Source organism: Carassius gibelio, chromosome B13 (genome assembly GCF_023724105.1).
Source record: "Carassius gibelio isolate Cgi1373 ecotype wild population from Czech Republic chromosome B13, carGib1.2-hapl.c, whole genome shotgun sequence".
Taxonomy (NCBI): Eukaryota; Metazoa; Chordata; class Actinopteri; order Cypriniformes; family Cyprinidae; genus Carassius; species Carassius gibelio.
The window spans coordinates 2497196-2519586 of NC_068408.1; the positions used below are offsets into that span (position 1 = coordinate 2497196).

Below are 22391 nucleotides of genomic sequence, written 5' to 3' on the forward strand. Positions count from 1 at the left end.
AGCCTCGGCCACACCTGTACCATGGCGTCCAGCCCCAATGGAGCTGGATGAGTCAGAGGAAGCCAGAGGGGATAGTGCGATGCTCTCGAGCCGCAAAAAACAATCCAGCCAAATCTGGCTAACCTTCCCAACTCTGCTTCAACACCTTGGTGTGAAGGCGGCATTCCCGAGCCTCAGCCCCTGCCTCAGCAGGATGTCTGCTCTCACAGTGCGTCTCAAAACAGTATGTAGTACTGGAGCGCTCTGAAGAAAAAACGAGAATTCAGTCTCCCATGAGAGGAGGAGTCCGAGCTCTGAGCAGCATGCTCATAGGCGACCCTTTCAGAAAAGGGGAGCGCTGCTAACTACCACGAGAATAGCCCACACAGCCCCCCCCCCATGTTGAGGGGCGGTGCTTGAGGTGTATACTTACAAATACACACTGGTTGAATGAAGCCCAAGGAACCTCGGGGCTAATCATCTTAAGAATGGGAACGAAGCGGAGCGCGTAACCCTTACCGTACAGGATTTCAGAAAGTGCGCAGAGTCTTGCGTGCACACTGACCACCATGTGGTTTTGAGAAAGTACACAGGCTTAGCGTGTGTACTGAAAGGTTACCTGACAACCACAGTATGTGGGAGCTCACCTTCAGAGACCTGTGAAGCCTACTATCTGATAACCACAAAAAAAGGGAGTTCAGCTACAGAGAGGCCTAGAGGCCTACTACCTGTTACCAGATAACCACCTCAGTGGAAACTGAAGTAATATGGAACTCGACTCCAGGGAGGCCTGGTGAGGCCTACTACCTGACAACCACAAACCGTGGGAGCTCTTTTTTTTTTCTCTTTGAGGAAACGCACAATATGTGGGAGCTAAAACTCCAGGGAGGCCTGGTGAGGCCTACTACCTGACAACCACAGTATGTGGGAGCTCGCCGTCAGAGAGACCTGGTAAAGCCTACTATCTGAAAACCACAATATGCTATTTAGTGGAAACGCACAGTATGTGGGAGCTAAATCTCCAGGGAGGCCTGGTGAGGCCTACTACCTGGCAACCACAGTATGTGGGAGCTCACCATCAGAGAGGCCTGGTGAAGCCTACTACCTGATAACCACAATATGTGGAAGTCCACACAGCCCCTCATGTTGAGGGAAGCGATGCTTGAGGTGTATAACAAATACACACTGGTTGGATGAAGCCCAAGGAACCCCGGGGCTAATCATCTTAGGAAAGGGAACGAAGCAGAGCGCGTAACCCTTACCATACAGGATTTTAGAAAGTGCGCAGAGTCTTGCGTGCACACTTACCACTTACGTGGATTTGAGACAGGGCGCAAAGTGTTCACGTGCACACTGACCACCATGTGGTTTTGAGAAAGTACACAAGCTTAGCGTGTGTACAGAAAAGCATCGCAGAGGCGTTGGATCGTACGGGAGAGGCGAGCTCCAACCCTCAAGCGAGGGGAGCATCACCCGAGGCAGCACATACAGAAGGACTCCGTAACTACCTCCCCGGATGCGCCAACCGGCCAGGCGGCCCCTCAGGGTGACCTGGCCGGACATCCATGAAATTCCCTGCAGTGCTGTGCCAATTCTGATGATCAGCCAGGCTCTGTAAAGGAAACTCACAGATTTGTTAGTAGACATATAATCACCAGCAACATAACACCCATAAGCAGGTAGAGCAAGGGTATGTACTCACCCACCCTCCTGCTACTGGATTCCCGCTTGCGGGGCGCCCCCTTCTGGTCCGGACCGTCAGTAAGGCGGTTACTATGCTTAGCATAGAACCAACCAAAACATCATAGGTCCAGGAAAGGAGACTGTTATGTGAGAAACTTTCCACCTAACCTCGATCAGGTGGAGAGCTGGTGGCTCTCCGTGACCCGCGGTTCCTCTTGCCCCTGCCCCTAGGCGGGGGAGGAGCGCGAGCCGCGACACTAGCCTTCTGCGCCCGTCTACGATCCTCAGATCGAGATGGGCCAGGACCCCTTTGTTGTTCGGGCTCGGACCTGGACCTTCGTGGAATGAAGGATTTAAAGGCAGCGGAGCGCGCCCTGGCCTCCCTGAACTTTCCGACCACCGTCTCGATGGAGGTACCGAAAAGCTCAGAAGGCGAGACCGGAGCATCGAGAAGAAACCCCCTTTCTTCCCTCCCGATGTCTGCCAGGTTCACCCACAGATGTCTCTCCGTTACCACCATGGCCGCCATAGATCTGCCCATGGCAGAGGCGGCCTGCTTGGTAGCCCGGAGAGAGAGGTCTGTGGTGCGGCGCAGCTCGGCTACCTGGTCAGGTGAAAGGCCCTCGCCTGTATCCAGGTCCTTCAGCAGGTCAGCCTGGTAAGCCTGAAGCACTGCCATCGTGTGCAATGAAGCCACAGCCTGGCCTGCTGCCGCGTATGATTTGCCATTTAAGCAGGATGTATCCTGGAGGGGCTTAGATGGCAAAGAGGGAGATTTAATAGAGGACGTTTCACCCACAGAGAGATAGCTAGCCAGCGTCTCTTCTACAGGGGGCATCCTCTCATAGCCGTTTTCGTGCATGCCCTCGATATTAGCATAACTCGTACGCTGAAACCGATGGATGCGAGAGGAAAACGGCCTCTTCCATTCCTTTTCGACTTCTGCATGCAAGTCAGGCAAGAATGGAAGGCTCACCTGGGCTGGAGGGCTATGGTCAGACAAATAACGCTCATCGAGGCGACCTCGTGATGTAACCTTTCTGGCACGCTTCCATGGCAAATCTAATTTTGCCGTGGCGCGATCCATAACCTCTAACAGCTCCTCATACGCAGGGCAGGAGGATTGAGAAGGCTCAGCCTCAGCTTCTTCGCCACTCTCAGACATCTCCTGCTCTTTCTGGGTAGAACCCAGCAGAGCACTAACTTCAGTGTCAGAAGGGGTTAATGACAACGCATCTTCCTCCCGAAGTTCGCCCTCGTTTGCCGCCGGAGAGTGTGAGAGGAAAAGTCCCTCTCTACACTCCTCAACGAGATCCACCTGTGATCCCCACGAGCTCATTCTCCTCCGTGCCTCGGCAACGGCGGGTCCTGAGCCGCGAGATCCAGATGGCTGTCCCTCTTTCCTCGAAAAGAGAGACAAACGAGAACGGAGCTTTTTCATAGAAAAACGCTCGCAGTGCGCGCAGATTGCCCCCTCAAGGACATCGCGCGCGTGCTCTTCGCCCAAACAAGAGACGCAAAGAGTGTGTGTGTCATCAGGTGTCAAATAACGCTGACACGGATGCACACACTGTCTAAACGCCTTGCTAGTGGATGCCATTGTACAACAATAATAGATCGCTCTTACCGTTTTGGTCGTTACTCAGATGCACGCTTCAAACAAAACAGTCAATGAAGACGAAGAAGATAAGTGATGGGTCCTACGGGCGCGTATTTATAGTCGCGCCGGTAGCGACGTCAGAGGCTGTCGCTGGCCAACATGTTGGCGTTTTTCAAAGTATGCTTCAGACACGGGTCACGACGAGGTGTTCCCCATAGTGTCCCTTCAGAGGACGCAGTTCGAAGTTCCCTTGACAGGGAATCATCTTTAAAGATGTCTAAATTCAGATCTTAGCAATGCATATTACTAATCAAAAATTAAGTTTTGATATATTTATGGTAGGACATTTACTAAATATCTTCATGGAACATGATTTTTACTTAATATCCTAATGATTTTTGGCATAAAGGAAAATTTTTATAATTTTGACCCTTACAATGTATTTCTGGCTATTGCTACAAATATACCCCAGAGACTTAAGACCGCTTTAGTGCTCCAGGGACACAAATTACATTTTAAATAAGATATTAAAAGTAAGAATTTTAGGGGAAGTGTCATAACATCAGTGTGAAATATGACCCGTGTATACATGACCTCACAGGTTTGAGCTTCACCATTTTACCTCATTTAAAACCTACTCATTGTTCTTTTGGTGAAATGTTTGGCTCTCTCTTTCTTTCCGAAGCATGTCTTGCTGCCTCCCCCTCAGGGAAGCAAACAGCGGCGGTGTGAAAGTGTATTTATCAGAGCCTCAGCAGGAGCAGAGCAGCTCAGACGACTGCTGATGTGTGTGGAGAGACAGAGAGAGATGGACGAGGCTCATCCGCACCTCTATGACGGCCCTGCTGTGTTCTCCGAGGCAGGGCAGATGCTGTGTCTCCTGCAGGTGTTTCAGGGCAGCGGGGAGGCTCTTCAGCACAGACGCAGCTCTTCTGAACGCCAGGCTCGGGCCCTGATTCCCACCGAACTCCAGGTTCTCCGCCAGCACCTCCAACGCATCCTACAGCAGCAGAACGGACGACACGTTTGACACAGGTCACACGATTGTGTTTCTTTATTAAAACAGCATAATATTACGAGTTCTTCCTTGTTTTTTTCAACACAAACACATTTCTGAGCTGAAAAACTGCAGGATCTTCAGATTAATGCAGGTGGATCTCACGAAAACATGCTCTAAATACATTTAACCACAAAATCAAAGGAAGAAAAAGTCATAATGGTCCTAAAATAAACTAAAAATATAAAATATATATATATATATATATATATATATATATATATATATATATATATATATATATATATATATATATATATATATATATATATATACAGAAAGCCAAAAAGCACATCATTAAATGAAAATGTTTACAGATCTTGAATAAATAAACCAATTCAATTCTAAAGCATAATATAAAGAGAGAAATATTTCACACACATAACTAACAATATAAGACTATAAAAATACTTTTGTTACTTGAAAAAAAAAACTTTGACTACAATTATAATTAAATGAATGAAAATTATACAAACATATATTACAAAATAATAATAATTAAATAAATGAATAAAAATGTAAACATTAGAAAAACAATTTCTTTACATTTAAATGAGCATAAATAAAACATATCAAATATTTTCATAAATTACCATTTTAATTATATATTATTTTTCCACATACTTTAATGAGAATTTTAGGGGGAAACTCTTTTATTAAATCATGTAAAAAAAAAAAATAATAATAATAACATTTCAAGTTCTTTATTGTATTTGTATTTTTTATTTTATTTCATTTACTTTGTTTGTTTTTGTCGTTGCTCAAGCAAAATTTACTAAACTAAAAATAACATTTAAGAAAACTATATAGACAGATAAAAAATAAACTAAAATCTAAAACTAAAAACTAAAAACAGATATCAAAATGTTATAAAAAAAAACTGAATGGCAGTAAAACATGTATATGACATATATAATATTATATTTAAATTATATATGATTTTGTTTATATATATATATATATATATATATATATATATATATATATATAAATTGTTAAATAATATATTTCTCTGGCAGGACCTCCAGCTCATCCTACAGCACAGAATGACAGGAGGAGATGAAGTGTGAAAAACACTGAAAACATGACTGAGGAAAAAATGTAAAAAGGTCAAATAAAAGGCAGCAGGAGTGAGGAAAACAGAGGAAAAGAGAAAGTAAGTCAGGTGTGGGTTTACACGGGCTGCGCAGTGACCCGTGCCGGCGGCCGACAGCAATCAGAGAGTGCTCTGTATTCTTCCCATCATGCAATGCTCCTGTGCACGGTTTTCAGATGACCTCACAGCGACTCTGTGATCAGTGGAGAGGAACCTGTCATTTTCCTCTTGTTCACGAGCGTTTCCCTGAGACACACACACTACTACATCATTTACACTCTTAAAAATAAAGCTGATTAAAAGGTTCTTCACAGCCAAGCCATAGAAGAACCATTTCTGGTTCCACAAAGAACCATTCAGTCAAAGCAGAACCATCTCTTTCTTACCTCTTTATAACCTGGAGAACCTGCTTTCACCACATTAAACTGACTTTAAAACCATCATGGCACTTGAAATTGTGCAACTTATTTTGATAATGTAAATTACATTATTGATCATATAATTTCTACACTGTTGCATGATAGTCAAAAAAAAGTTTGGAATTATTAAAATTGTTCTCTTTTGATCACCAAGGATGCATTTATTTAGTCATTATTTAATCAAAATTTTAATATTTTGACATTTTACAATTTAAAATAGCTGTTTTCTATCTGTATATATTTTAATTTAAAATGTAATTTATCCATTGAAAGATATCTGTAAAATCCACCGATCTATAAAAGATCAGCGGTAAGACCTTAAAATCAATCAATCTTAATAATAATAATTGTTTTGATACTTTACATAATTTTTAAGAATGAGTAACATTTTCAAAAAAATTTGAACCATCAATTGAAATCATTAAAACAATAATGCATCTTAGGTTGTAATATATTGAACAAAGATTTTTAGAGTTTCTACATACACTTACTAATTTCTATTTATTTTTATTCAATATATAAATATGCATTGTTTTAATTAATGAAAAAAGTAAAACTGTAATATTGTGAAATATTATTACAAATAATGCAATATTTAAAAAATGTTTTCCATTTCAATGCATTTATTTTGTATTATTATTATTATTCCAGTGATGGCAAGGCTGAAGTTTGAAGTAAATTTAAAAATAAAAAAATAAATAAATAAATAAAACTGTGTGTGCATAACCAAGAAAAAAATGCTTTTTAAACTTTTTTATTTTTTTTACTTTTATTTTTATTTTTAAAGAACATTCAGAAATAATCTTTCTATAACTTCATAGGAACATTACCCCAAAAGTTGTGGTATGTGGATGTGCTGCATTTCTCTCGCCCCCCCGAGTGCCGAGGCTTGTCAGTAGAACAACAGCAGCGCAGGTTTATATGTACAACGGCCCGGTGTGAATCAACACATGCAGCTTTGTTTTCATGACATGAATGTGCCCAGACAGATTTAAAAACCCTCCCGACCATGACATACACGACACCCCTGACACACACACACACACACACACACAGTACTGGTTAATGAGAGCAGCAGGCCGGTAATGCCAGGGGTCACGGGGTCGAGTCCTGCTGAGCCGTGAGTGTGTGTGGTGAGGATGAGGATGAGAGTCCTGGAGTGTGAGAACAGCAGGAGTGTGCGTGTGTGTGTGTGTGTGTGTGTGTGTGTGTGTGTGTGTGTGTGTGTGTGTGTGTGTGTGTGTCTGCAGAACTCAAGACGAGATCTGCAGCTTTAATGAAGACCTCTGAACACACATCTGCTCTGTCTGCTGCTGTAAGGGGATGATATTATATTAGCATAGAGTGTGTGTTGAATGAGTTAGCAATAAGACGTAAGATATTCTGTATTTGCTTGTGGAAGCCCACATAATAAATTATGTTGATTTTTTTTTACTCATTGATTTTTTTCACTTTAAATCAAACTCATATTTATCTGAAGGTTATCGTAAGCCTCAGACCAAACACTGAGCATTGTGAAATGAGAAGAAGTATAGAAAGATTTAATAGTTAGAACAGGCAACTCTGATAATGACGAGGGCCAGCATTGTTCTCCTTTTGGTTCACATTTAAAAATATGTAGCAAAAATAGCAGATGGGCTTCTTGAAAAAGCAAATTCACTGTCTGCCAGCAGGTGTCACTCTCAGAGCGGCAGAAGCCTTCTGAAGTTTAATCGGCATATTAAATTATATATTGCAATTATGTCTTTCCATCCGAAAAGACCTCTCATAATTTAGACTCTTTGTACCATTTAGGAGTTTTCTTAGGCTTAAATGTAAACAGTTTAACTGAAAACCTTAACAAAGACAGTTCAATGCAAACATTTCTGTCTTGCATTTGGCAAAAAGCTGTTGACTATGATTTTTCTTTTATGCCAAAAATCATTAGGATATTAAGTAAAGATCATGTCCAAATGCGCAATTCCTAACCTTATTATATCTAAAATTGATTTTTGACTAGTAATATGCATTGCTAAGAACTTCATTTGAACATCTTTAAAGGAGATTTTTACAATATTTAGATTTTTTTGCATCCTCAGATTCCAGATTTTCAAATAGTTGCATCTCATGCAAATATTGTCCTCCTAACAAACCAAACATCAATGGAGAAATCATTTATTCAACTTTCAGATGATGCATAAAACTAAAATGTGAAAAATTGACATTTAGCTCTAGTTTGTGTATTATTATAGCATGATCTATTTCAGATAAACAGCACATCAAAATAAAACTGTGACTGGTTGTTTCAATCAGACAGACTGTCTCTCCTGCCAAAGTGTGCTGATTTTAGCCAAAAACAAGAGCAGAATGCACCAGATTTTTAGCTTGAAACGCTGGCTATGTGCAGGTAAACCTCTCCTGACTCCAGGGGAAATCTATTTCTAGTCCTGACAAGTGGACTGAAGCATTGACTTCACTACCAATCCTTTATTTATGTCCGAATACATTTCAAATCCCAAAGCTGAACGACTTCATAATGCCCTCCTGAATCAATAAAGAACATACACGCGCCTGACCTACTATACCGCAAACACAACGTGAACGTTTTTCACGGGGGAACTTTTATTTATGAGCACAGAACTGTACAGTGGCTCTGGAAATAATGGACAAGCCGCAAAAAGGCTTTCATCCATGCAGCAGCACACATAATGAACGGCGTATCTGCTGCTGCAAGATGTAGGTAAATACCAGCCATCAGACGCCTCCTGCATCGGATAACACCGCGCTTTAATGTCCATGTGTGCTGGCTTTCATTAGCAGACGTGACTGTGATTCCCGGTCAGCTGTGTGATGAAGCGAGGGGTCGTTAGAGAGGTTGATTCGGCCTGGGAAAGACCTTCCCAGCACAGCTGTGGCACCAGAGGCCAAGAGATGAAAGCAAACAACACACGACGCCTGCTCATTAATGTCTATTTACACCCTCCACATTAAATCAGCCAGCATTCATTCACACACACGCTTTCTGAGCGCTTTCACAGCGTGACGGTCAGTACCCATACATACGCATGTATTGATTGATTGTGGAGGCCTGGTAAAGATGGAGAGATGGAGAAAAATGCATGATGACAGAATAGCAAAAACACAGTGAGAGAAAGAGAAAAAAAATCATAATTATTCTATTTCATACTTATTTAAACACTTTATTTAAACAGCGTTTTTCTCAAGGTTTATTGCATAAAATTGATCCAGCATCCACATCGCGTGGTAGAACATGGTGACATGGTAAAAATCATTAAATAACAATTAATAATATCTAATATAATAAATATTATTCAATATACAACCATGCAAAAATTAAATGATAATAAAAAAAAAATATTTTACATAGCAACATAATCAGTGATGACAGTATATATATATATATATATATATATATATATATATATATATATATATATATATATATATATAATTATTATTATTAATTATACTATTAAGATAATATTCTATATAATTATTCTACATTATTGTATATTACTATTTAATATTACTTCAAATCAGTTGATTTGAAATGTTTTCCACAAAATATATTGCATAAAATTGATCTAGAACACCCTAACAATCACATAATGTGGGAAAAGCATTTAATAATAATAATAATTATTATTATTGAATAATAATATACAATTGAATATATTAACATGCAAAATTCAACCATATGCAACCATAAAAACAATTCAATATAATACTAATAATAATACCTATATAAGTGATTATTTAATCATTTAATATGTATAAACATGCAAAAATAAATAGATAATTAATTAAATTATTTTATATTAATTTATATTAATAATTAAATATTTTTATTTATTCAAACTAAATATTTTACAAAATATTTTGGATTCTGCAGTTGCTATAAATCAAAGCTACATTTCTAAGTTAATATTACAGAAACTGAAGTTCCTGTGAGATTTTGTTTAGGTGCTATACCAAAAATAGACATATGGTTACACCTAAATTATACATTTCTGTCACAATATACCTTCTTCTTCAAGAAAGATGTTAAAATACACTATCTGAACCTAAATGGTTATAATTCCCTATAATTCACACTTTGGAGTACAGACCTAAGCCTGCGGTTTCTTTTTAAAGAAGACAATGACTGATTGCTGAAGTGTAAGCATTTCAAAATAAATGTAAGTAAAAAGTTATTGAAGTTTAATTTACTATAAAGAAAGGCACCATAATAAGTTTTTTCTGAAATAAATATTTTTCAAAAAAATCTGCAACCTAAAATAGCTGTAAAATCATTGCAACATATCTAAGTTGCATTTCGAATTTGAAGTTGATATCATGAAAAAAACTGAAGTTCCTGTTATACTGTTAAAAAGCCATTCCCACACTGAACCCTCTTCTTCAATATTACTTCTTCTCCACCAGATACATTTTGTGAAGTGTTTAATCTTATTTAATGATGATTACTTACATTTATGATAGGTAAAAAAGCATGTAACACAAAAAGAGTGCCAAGCGTCCCGATAGATAGACGTTGGCAGTTAACCAGTTAAACACCTTTGATTTAACAATGCATTCAGACCACATCAAAAAAACACAATTTAAGTAGACAAATTTAATGCAGCATTTGAATATATAAATATATAAGGACTAAAATGCATGCACATGTCATTTGTAGCTAAGACCAAACAGATTACATCTCTCACAAACACCCTGAGCTCATCTCATCTCCTTCTGCTGTTCTTCAGCTCAGTCATTATTCTCAATAATGTGTTTGCATTGCAGGTGTTTTTCTCTCCTGGCAATAGACGATCAGTCTCTGTTTTCCATTCAAATATCATATTTGCCAGTGAAATACAGAAGAGATTTTAATCTGTGCTCTCGGTTACGGTTCACCTCACCCTGTCAGTCTTTGGTGTTTTCCTCTTTCATCATAATTGATTTATTAACGTTGCTCATCGCAAAATGCGAGTCTACGCAAATGTCAAATCTGAAACAAAGCATATTCTCACACTGTTTTTCTCTTGATTAATGTTCAGAGTACCATAACACATTAGCTGTAAAAATCAGCGAGAGATGCCTGATGCATCCAAAAGCTCTTAAACCTCCAGCGTTCGTCAGGCTAATTCTGGCACCAAACACGTAGCTCGTGCGGAAAAGTTTAGCCGTTCTGACAGCGTCTCAGAGGTTGCTCGTAATTTTCCTCACAGAAGCCTAAAGTGAATCTGTTCAAATATCAAATAAATGTTTAAAGCAGAACATGACTGAAGCTTTGCTCAACTGCTGATAACGTGCCTGTAACCTTCCAGATGCAAATCGCAAGACAAGTGTGTGTGTGTGTGTGTGTGTGAGAGTGTGTGTGTGTGTGTGTGTGTGCGTGTGTGTGTGTGTGTGTGTGTGTGTGTGTGTGTGAGAGAGAGAGAGAGAGTGTGTGTGTGTGTGTGTGTGTGTGAGAGAGAGAGTGTGTGTGTGTGTGTGTGCATATGTGGTTCAGCCCACTTATGATCTACTATGCGTGTGTGTGTTTGTGTGTGTGTGTGTGTGTGTGTGTGTGTGTGTGAGAGAGAGAGTGTGTGTGTGTGTGTGTGTGTGAGAGAGAGAGTGTGTGTGTGTGTGTGTGTGTGCATATGTGGTTCAGCCCACTTCTGATCTACTATGCTGCAAGTGGGCTTAAGATCTAAATAACTCAGGAACACTGCAAAGTCAGTCTTTAAATAATATCTCATTGTCCTTTATTATGTTGGAGTTTGATTATCAGCGCATACGTGTGTTTGTACTCACTGTAAAGATCTTATTGTGGTTATCCATCGTTGTTCTTCTCTGGCAAGCATATGGAGATAAAGCAGACTCAGTTTTGGCTGACGGATTCGTACGTGACCTCTGATCCACGGCGGGATTCTTCTCATAAACACACACACACACACACACACACACACACACACACAAAGAGAGAGAGAGAGACTCATAAATCAATCAGATGTCCAGTTCAAGTGGCATGAACCAGTTCACAAAAGCCTCTGGATATTTAATGCATATAGAATCGCTTTAGACTAAAACCTATTTAACAAAAACCAAAGACTTACAATGAAGGAAGGTCTGACTTCTTAGGTCAAGGTCAAGGTCAAGGTCAAGTTTATTTACATAGCCCTTTAAAACAACATAAATGCTGACCAAAGTGCTGCACAACATACTGAACAAAACACGTAAGACTCTGCTAACGAAACGTATCTCGTCACACGGGAACAGCACCAAAACGACACAACGCATCAGAATCAATTACAGCTTTATGATTTACAATTACAGCCAGCAGCTCCTGAATTGGCGTTTGATTATTCACCCCCTCCCGACTCACTAAAGGATTGCAGCGGTAATGTCAGCGCTCTGGGAATAATTGCTGGATGCGATGGGAGACTGTACCTGTGAAAATGACCTGCGCAATCATCTCGGCACATTGCGATAATGGCAGATTCAGAGATTCAGCGGGGAAAGTGAACGCTAACACGCTGTTCTGACCGCACGCTATTTTAGATCTGAAGGAAATAAGGGCTGATATCTTCACTTCCCTCCAGCAAAAGCTCTCAGAAGTTTGAAAAATCAGAGCCATTATTTGCCGTCGGGGCGTCACCTCCTTCTCAAGCATAAAGAGGCTGCATATAATGCCTGTATGATGACTATTTCAGAAACTAATCTGGTCCCCATGTTAAATTATGATAGTTAAAGGCACTTTCAGATTCAATTTCCCTGTCTGTGACACCAGACATCACTGTGGGTTTCTGACTTCACATGCCTTCTCACTGCCACTCAGACAAAAACATTCATAATGTCTAAAAAAAACTACACTGCATGGAGAGCAAATGGAGACTCGACAAGATCTCAAACTGCTCAGATTTGCCAGATTTTATTGGCCAATCAAATTCAACTAATTTAATTCAAACTAATTTACAATTCGATTAAGAGAAACTTCTGAGACAAAGTTGATGTCTCCTGATCTATTACACATCCTTGCATTTTGAAATAAATAAAATAAATAATAAAATAAATGTTACAATTAAAAATCTGCTGATTTGCAATAAAAAGGGCATAATATTGCCTAAATTAATTATGTTAAGTGTATTCAGAAAAAAATTCCATCATGTAGTTTTATCACACAATAAGTATGAATATTTTTCAAATTATATATAAAAGATACTCTTTTAAAATTTAAGAACTAAAATTACTAAGACTGAAATAAAAATGAATGGTCGATAAATATTAATTAAAAAATATTAAAAAATAAAAATTGCACAAATTGCATGAGATTACTAAAATCTAAACTAAATTTAAAAGTATAAAATTTACTTAAACGGAAATACAAACTAATTAATGATAAATATAGATATAAAAAAATATATATATATATATGAAAAAGGCACATAAGAATAATATTAAAATAAATATTTATTAAAATAAAATAAGGAAATTGAAAAATAAAAATAAATATTAGATTAAACAAAACATGAATTAAGTTTTTGTATGTATAAAATGTCAAAATGTTTAAATGTCAAAGATTTAAAATACATAATTTAACTTACAATATGCAAAGCGGTGGAAAAATATATGCTCAAATACTCCATTTAATGTCAAGAACTTTACATACACACACATTTATAAATAGTCTTTTTTTACAAAATCTGTCATTTTCTGTGGCTGTTCAAATGCAATAAAAACACCTCATTCTTGCATTTTCTTCTGTCAATAACCGTAAATTCAGGATTATAAATGAAATAATGTGAAAATGGGCTAGGAATTGAAAAACAATGCTTTAATCTGGCTCTGATTCAGATTCAGAATCATGTATTTCTGCCATGTTTTTTCTTTCTGATTAAGGGAAAAAACAAGACTTCTTCACCTTATTGGCTCTTGAAAGCAAAAGATGCATCACATTTAATAACAAAGTGTGGCGTGCTCCAGCAAAACAGGCTATTTTTGGTATCAGCAGCACAAAATTAGTAATATTAGATTTGATTCAGCAGATACGATGCAGAGCAGTTTAACAGAGCAATCACATTTTAACAAATTAAAAGTGCGTTACATCTGGCACCTCTGGAGGTCACAGACACTGAAAAGAGGGTGTTTGTCTGTGGATTGACTTCAGCTCAACAGGCAGAAACAATGAGCTGAATGACTGCAGGTGAGAGAAGCGTCTGCCGGGGTTAATGACCATCACTTGAGCAGGTGAGTCGAGAGCATGGCTCGGGTTAATGAGATCACACCCTGAACACCGGCTCGGCTCGGGTTCACATCCCTCCTGATCGGCCCTCCGCTTCCTCTCCAAGTGCATGACTGATCGCCAAACAGATGTCTCTGAAGACCATCCCATCCGTCTAGACGACAGCGAGAGGCGTATTTATCTGCGTTTCTCACAATCATTGCATTTTTAGAGCAATAATAAAGGCAAGTTCTTTCGTAGCGGTGCATTTTTGCATTTCTACACCTCATCATGCATCCTTATAAAAGGAACAGTTCACAAATCTTAAAACCACAGCTATTAAAAAATCCTTTTCATCAAATTATTTAAAGCTCAAATAAAACAAAAATAAATATTGTATGGTAGAAAAGGGTATAGTAAAAAAAAAAAAAAAAAATATATATATATATATATATATATATATATATATATATATATATATATATATATATTTAAATTAATAAAATTTAAATAATAAAAATTATAAAAACATAATAAATTACTAAAACTTTAACTAAAATGAAAAGTTCAAGTACTAAAATTACTATGAAATAAAAATGAAGTCATTGGTAATTGACATAAAGCTGAATATATATATATGTATATTTGTAGTAGTATAAGAAGTATTGAAATTAATCAAATTAAAGCTGAATAAAATGAAATAAAGCTACATTCAAAAAGAGAAATGTTTTTGTTCATTGAGATAAAGCTGAAAAATATCTAATATACAAATTAGTCTGTAAAATTATTAATCTGACTAAAATTAATAAAAATCAAAAAAGAAATCACAAGACAAAATAAAAAAAAAAATTTAAACTTAAAATGAAAACTGATAAATAAAAATAAGAAGCTTATTTAAAATATTAAATTATATAACATTTCTGTAGGTCATGGTGTTAGAAATGTAAGATGATTTGGATAAAAGAATCTGCAAAATGCATAAAAATAAATAATATTCCTTGTTCACTCCAAAAACAATCCTCAGCTTCCTCAACCTTTTATTGAACAACCTCTGTTTTTTGGTTCTGATTTATTTCGCCAAGGACAAAACATACCATAAAATCATCAAATACATAGCCTTGCAGTCTATGACTCTTAAAAATCATCTGACAGCTTCGCATGAGCAACACACCCAAAGTTAAGTTACTCACTGATAAATCTTTTCTTCTTAAACCTCATTTATAGTCACATACTTCATTTGTCACACACAGATCCATGACGTTCAGAGTCAAAGACACCAAATCTGCTGCCATGCATCGAAAGAAAGTGTGTGTGTGTGTGTGTGTGTCATATTTTGGAGATCATGCTGTCACACAGAAGTTTTTTGATGGGATTTTCCTGATAGGAATAACAGCATACGGGTCTGTAGCAACTGATGACAGAAGTCTCATTTTCAGCTGAATTATTCCTTTAATGTCGCAGATCCATTATTGTCTTCTGCATCATTACCTGACTCTGATATTTTGATCAATCAAAGCATCTTCATTTAAGCCGCTCGATGCTAAACGCCTCAATCAATGCCGGGACGAAAGTAAACAAGCCATTTTCTGGTCTGCGGCACTAAGAGACAAACTGGAGTTCACAGTCATGTCCTGCAAGACCTGCATCGTCTCTCTCCCACTGAGAAGGAGGAGAAAGATTAGTGGAGTTTGTGAAACAGGAAGCATATGTCTTTATTTGGGACACATATGCTGTGTCCAGGGGTGAAGAACCAGTCTCCGGCGTCAGTCAGCGATGCATACGAGGCCTGGCTTCACACGGATGCCTCTGTTTGAAGCTGTTGAGCATCACTCTGAAGCTGGTCTTACGGCTTTATGAAATGTGCTTCTGCAACCAACACGTGAAATGCAATGTCCTTTCCCATTATTTCCCAAAGCGGCTGTGGAGCTGCTTTCTATAGAGATGGAATTGAAGTGCATTCAAGGTCCGAGAGCTCGATGTAAGCGTCAAAAGGATGGGGAAATGCTTTTTGGCTCTGAATCTGCATTCGTGAGCGTCTGCTGGTCATGCATTCGAACGAGAACATATAACACGGTTTATTTGATATAATCCTTTGTGTTTCTAAGATGTGCGTATACGGTCATTATTTTATAAGTTCAGTGTCATGTCAGAAACAGCGACACCTAGTGCTCTGGTAGTGGATACAACATCACCAAATCGCCAAATACAGATGGAAATCATTTTTTCCCCAACAGATTAAGAGAAAAAGCATTGCATCTGTGTCTCATCAATGGATGCTCTGCAGTGAATGGGTGCCGTCAGAATGAGAGTCTGATAAAAACATCACAATAATCCACAGCTCTCCAGTCCATCAGTTAACATCTGGAGAAGACAAAAGATTAAATAAATCCAGCATTAAGATGTTTTTAACTTCAAATTGTTGCTTTCTGCTAAAATATGAGTCTATAATCCATAATAACGCTTCCTCCAGTGAAAACGTCCATCTCCTGTTGTCTCTCGCATCAAAATCCAGCCACAGATTTGTTTAGAGCTGTTTAAACGCTGGGTTAGTGATGTTGATCTGTGCAGATTTCTCTCCTGATTCAGTCCAGACAACTTTTTCACTGGAGGAAGAGTTATTATGGATTATAGACTCTATGTGTTTGAGTTAAAATCATCTTAATGCTGGATGTGTTTCATCTTTTGTCTTCTCCAGATGTTCACTGATGGACTGGAGTGCTGTGGATTATTATGATGTTTTTATCAGACTCTCATTCTGACGGCACCCATTCACTGCAGAGCATCCATTGATGAGACACTGATGCAATGTTACATTTCTCCAAACCTGATGAAGAAACAAACTCATCTTGCATGACCTGAGGAAGAAAAATATTCAGCAAATGACTTTTTACACTTTTTACACGTGTTTAAAAAAGCCCAGGATTAACCTGGAGTTGATAAATGAGTACTTTAGAATCAAATAGAGTTACATTGTCTGGGTAGCAAACCATTGTCTATTACCACATCAACGACTGTAAAAACTGTCATTTAAACAACTGCACAGTTTAAAAATACACTTAAATACAATACACTTTTAGATAAGGGAACCCTGAGTAGAACTGAGTGGTTTCCCAGGTGAAACACACAACAATGCTAGTAGATTGTGCAAAAAAAAAAAAGAAAGAGTTCTCAAGTGCACTTACTTGAATGTAATGTCTGATTTGGGGAGGCACGGGCCGGCCGGCGCTCATGCTCTCAGTAAACCAGCTGATGTGCAGCACGTGTTTGTCCTGCATCTCTCTGAAACCCTGCTCCTCCAGCCAGCTCCAGAGCTCCTGCGCTGCGTTCCCCTCCGACACGACGTGTGTCACGTCAGCGCTGCAAAACACACACACACACACCATTAGATGCACATAACAGATCCCAGATCGTGTGGTGCATAAGTAGCTGCCTTCAAGCCCTTAATCCAGTTTCTACATCCATCTACTCTACGACTGATTGATTCTCTCTCTCTCTCACACACACACACACACACACACACACACGCTCTCGTCCAGCAGTTCTCACTGATCCGATTGTACCATATGAAATCTAATCCGGTGAACTTTCCCACATTAGGATGTGAATGTGATGTGTGTGATGATCAGACACACAGGTTTAACACACACACACACACACACACGGTGAGTCCTGAGCTTTCAGCACTTTGCTAAATGACCGAATCTATCAGAGGCGTAACTAAAATATGCAATCAGACATGCGGAGGTACAATAGCAGAACGGACAGGTGCCGCTGTGGATGTCTGAGATTAGCCCGAGACTAATTTACTCACTTCTGTTTGCCTTCAGTGGGACAATTCTCTCATCTTTATTCTTTCTTCATGTAAATCTAGTCTACTATTACTATCAGGCTACTATAAGAATATTGATTAATATTTAGAATTAGCTTTTATTTTTATGTTTTCAATTTTTGTTTTAATTTGAGTTTAAGTTTTAGTAGTTTTGTTATGTGCTTCATTTGTAAAATTTCTATTTAGCTTTGTTTTATTTTATTTATTTTTATTAATTTTTTTTTGTAAATTTAGTATTGTATCTAATATTTATCAGGTTGCTTTTAAATAACAAAAGCAAACTTAATTTTTTTTATATTTTATCATTTATATTTCTGTTTAGTTTTAATCATTTTTCCCTCCATTTTTAGTCATTTCAGTACTTCAACTTCAACTTATTTCTATTTATTGCCAAGGCAAAAAAAAAAGTAACTAAAAAGTAAAGTTTTCATTCATCCATTTATTTATTAAAATAGTCATACTGCTATTTAAGTAATTTTATTTTTACTTAAGTTTTAGTAATTGTTGTACATATTTTATTTAGCTGCCAAAGCAACACAGATCATTTTAAATCTTAGGTTTTCTATTCATTTCATTATTAGTTTTAGTAATTTTATTACTTACACTTATTTCGGTTAATTGTCAAGGGAGCATTTCTAATTCTCAAGCTTTTTTTTTTAGCTTTATTTCAATTAATAAAACTAACCATTTTATAGTTTTAATCCAATTTTTAGCAAACCAATTTATTCCATTTTCATTTCAATTAATAAAAAAGTAGTTAAACTTATTTCAGTAAGTTGCCAACTAATGAAAACATTTCTAATATATCTATTTAACAATAACACACTGATTTGACTTGAAAGCAGAGCAACGGTACTCCATTAGAATCCAACATATTTAATAATTTGTATAGTTTTTGGAGAAAATATAGCTGGCATTTGTCTGTGCAAAACTCAATGCCAAAATGATAAAATGATTGCCAGGGCATCGTTATGCATTTTATTTGTTGCCAGATTCAAATGAGCCTCTGAATCTGAAATCAATGCACCAGACTATTTAAATTTCATGCAAATTTGTCATTTATTTCCTAGATGACAATGTTTGCATTTAGAAGTCAGAGAGACCGACGCAAACCCCCACAAGAATTTTATAGCTCTATACTTTCACTGCATGACTCATTTGTCTATTTTTATTCCCCCGAAATGAATTTTAGCAGAAGCATCCAAGCTGATGCTGAGCGATGAACGAGCAACCTGTGTGCAACGGCGTTTTCCTCTTACATCAAACTCCACAGGAAGCCAATCACGCTTTGATTGATTCAAACAGCTTCAATATAACATAAGCTGTGCATTATGAATGTTACAGCGCTTCCCATCCGTGTGCAGGGTAATACCAGGGGATTTATTATAGTGCATTGTATTATCAGACTCGTACAGATATCAAATCCTGACTGGCTTATGCGATGTCAGTTTTCAGCTCATCACGACGGGTTTCCTGTGGTTGGATGCAGACAGCAGCACACAGCCGTAGGCCGCTCGAACTCAAGCTGCATTTCTGGGAATGGTGCCATCGCTCAGCTGGGTTTGGCACGCTACGCTACGGCAAACTGCTGGCTGCTGTTATGCCCATCTACCCAAAACAACTCCCACTGGTGCTTCTCCACCTGCACAAACTGGCACCAACAGCCCAGGATCGCTTCTGACCAAGCAGCCATGAAGAGAAGAATAACAGACCACACTTCACACGTTACATTACACACTCCGACACTATGCTTTCGACTTCAAAAAACAGGTTTCTCTGTGCTCGTAGAGTTTGGTTCTTCTTGAAGCGGGTGATTAATTCTGTTAATCAATAGCTGCGCCGAGAGGCTTTAATAGATAGTTTCTGTGCTATTATTACAATGCAACCTTCTCCAGACGCCCTAGTCATTATCACTGCGATTTGCATAAAATTGCATGCAAATTAAAATATTTTAGAGCTTTTAATTGTTTGGCGAAGATGTACATCACTCACAGACTCTAAAAAGAGAAAATATCTCTACTGGGTTCTGAATGAGGTTTAAAGCAAACAAACACTGACTGTTTTCACACTTGGTTCATCAGTTTTACATACATTTACAAGTTGCATTACAAGTGTAGTCACTAGCTTTTTTAAGCTAAACCAACTATTAAAACCTAAAAGTCTTTTTATGAAATCTGCACTTTCAATGAAAAACGTATCCACCTTCTCAAATGCCTTAAGCATGACTGATCCAAAGGTCCAATGCTTAAATTTGCTGTTAATTTACTCACCCTCGGGTAAACTGTAAATAAGATGTTTTTGCTGAAACTGTGAGATGCATCAAATGCAAGTCAGCAGCTATGTTTTTGAGAAATAAAATCCAAAACAATGCCTCTAGATCCTGACAATATATCAAGGTCTTATGAAGCAAATCGATTGGTCTGTGCAAGAAGCTGAACATTTGTACACTACCTATAATCCATTGCCTCAGACGAGTGGTCTGCTTCCAGGCACATATTGAAGAGCATTGCCAGGTCTGCGTAACAAAACCAGTTCAATTGGTCCTCGAAACTAACACAGTCACCTTTAGGGGAAATTTAATAACTCTTTTAAACCAGACTGTCTGAAACAGTTCATGACTTAAGCAGCACAGATTACTAGGGCTGCCCTCCACTAAGGATTTTTCTGGTCGACTAGTAGTCGTTCATTTGAAGCATAAGTTGACTAATCACACTAAATAATTATAATGAGTCTTTAATTGCCTAATAAGCGCTCAAGCATATGCATAACGCTTGCCACGGTGCACCAGCAGATGTAATGATTATGAATGTGTCAGGGAAAAACAATAAGGAGGCTTCATTAACATTTTAATAATTCACTTGCTGTTTTCGACACTGACTCGTCATCTCCACAGTGGATGTGGATGCACTTGCACGTTTCATACGGATTATTACATAATCTTAGAATATTTGTTTACCATTTGAATTGGTTTATTTAAAAATGAAGACATTTCACTGTCTATAAATATATTTTGAATGTTTGTAAGGCAAGGATAAACATGGAGATTTGGGCTCAAGTTCACAGAGACCGAGAACGCAGAAAGCGCATCCTTGTCTCTTTCAATATTTTACAAAAGCGCAATGTTCTGATGTTATTGTGAGTGCACACAAATAAACGTAAAAAGTCTTTACAGACTCAAAATATTTATTACTTTTATCTGAAGAAGTTTTGATTTTTGGTATATGGCCATTGCTTTACTCTGGGCTGTTTTAAATTTGTCATGTAACCCTGGCTGTATGAAGCAGAGTAGATGTTTTCAGGTTAGAATTGTTGCATATGTTTTCTAACTGAAGTAACGTGCATCCCAATTCGCCTACTTATACTTTATCACTATGATGCATTTAAATGCACGTAGTGATGCATTTTAAAAGTTAATGACTTAACATATCATTATAAAAGTGCACATTGTTGCTGCAGATGACATGAATACCGTTAAATAAATAATCAATGTCTTACCTGCTGAAAAAAATATTTAGCCCTCAAACCCCTTTGCATGTCTCACAAATCCTCCATGTTTGTAGTTTTTTTAAAGACTTTTTATGCATGTTTGTAGTTCTAATTGAATCCTTGTTTACCATGCAATGTGTTGAGGGCAATATTTAGGCATTCGAGTGTGCATCGATCTGCGCTTCAAATTAAAACCAGAAGTGGTAAACCGTCTTTGACATACTCATTTAAACATACTACGATTCAGGACATACCTATTCTATTTTTGAATACTATTTAGGGCGGATAGTATGAGAATTGTGACACATTTCAAAACGACAGTGACTTGCATTTTACGAATCACCAAGGACCACGGTTTCAACTTCTTTACCGTTCTCCTGAAGAAAAAAAGTCTTGGCCTGAGGGCGACTCTGGAATATGAATTAGGTCACGGCGTCTCACCTCATCCACTGGAGTGTTTTCTGAGTCACGTACCTGAGAGCGTCATCTACGCAGAAGCCCTTAGATCTGGCGAGATTAGACAGAAAATTCCTCCTGCTTTTTCCCATCCTCTTCTCCACCAGGAACAGAGTCACATCCCTGAACTTCACCTCATCGCGACCCCCAACAGAGGCAACTTCAGTCCTCCGACGCTTTCGAGTAGGAAGAGCTTTTGGAAACATCTCTGAACCAGGGCCTGTGGCTTCTGTCGCATATTCTCCAAAGTTGCATGGGGTGATGCCGTTGGTGTTTTATTTTCCTTTGACAGACAAAACTGGCAGTTGGTGTGGCGCGTTTGTTTATGGTTTTGGCAAAGAGTAGAAGAGTCTTACAACAGGTGCTTTTGATTTGGCACTCGTTCTGATAGGGCACTGCCAAAACTACCACTAACAGATGGATGCAGAGCACCGGGTCACGGGGAAGAAGAAAGGAAAATAATATCTGCACTGAGGGAAAAGTTGAATAAATAGCACAGAGTATGTTTTCACAAACTCACTGGTATGGCATTGTGACACAACAGGCCTTTATACCACACACATTAATGTCCGATTCTTTAATTAGGACCACTCTGAACATA

The 22391-nt window shown here is 38.1% G+C and overlaps 1 protein-coding gene across 1 annotated transcript in view; it reads right to left on the minus strand.

Annotated features, from left to right (window-relative positions):
* Positions 1 to 22062, minus strand: part of dntt (deoxynucleotidyltransferase, terminal) — a 102714-nt gene extending 80652 nt beyond the window's left edge. The window contains exons 1-4 of the mRNA XM_052572121.1: positions 21809 to 22062; positions 17202 to 17376; positions 11613 to 11729; positions 4092 to 4262 (exon numbers count right to left, since the gene is read on the minus strand). Coding sequence (XP_052428081.1) covers positions 4092 to 4262; positions 11613 to 11729; positions 17202 to 17376; positions 21809 to 21996 — 651 coding nt within the window. The 5' untranslated portion in view covers positions 21997 to 22062. The remainder of the gene's footprint in view (positions 1 to 4091; positions 4263 to 11612; positions 11730 to 17201; positions 17377 to 21808) is intronic.
* Positions 22063 to 22391: the final 329 nt, after the last annotated feature.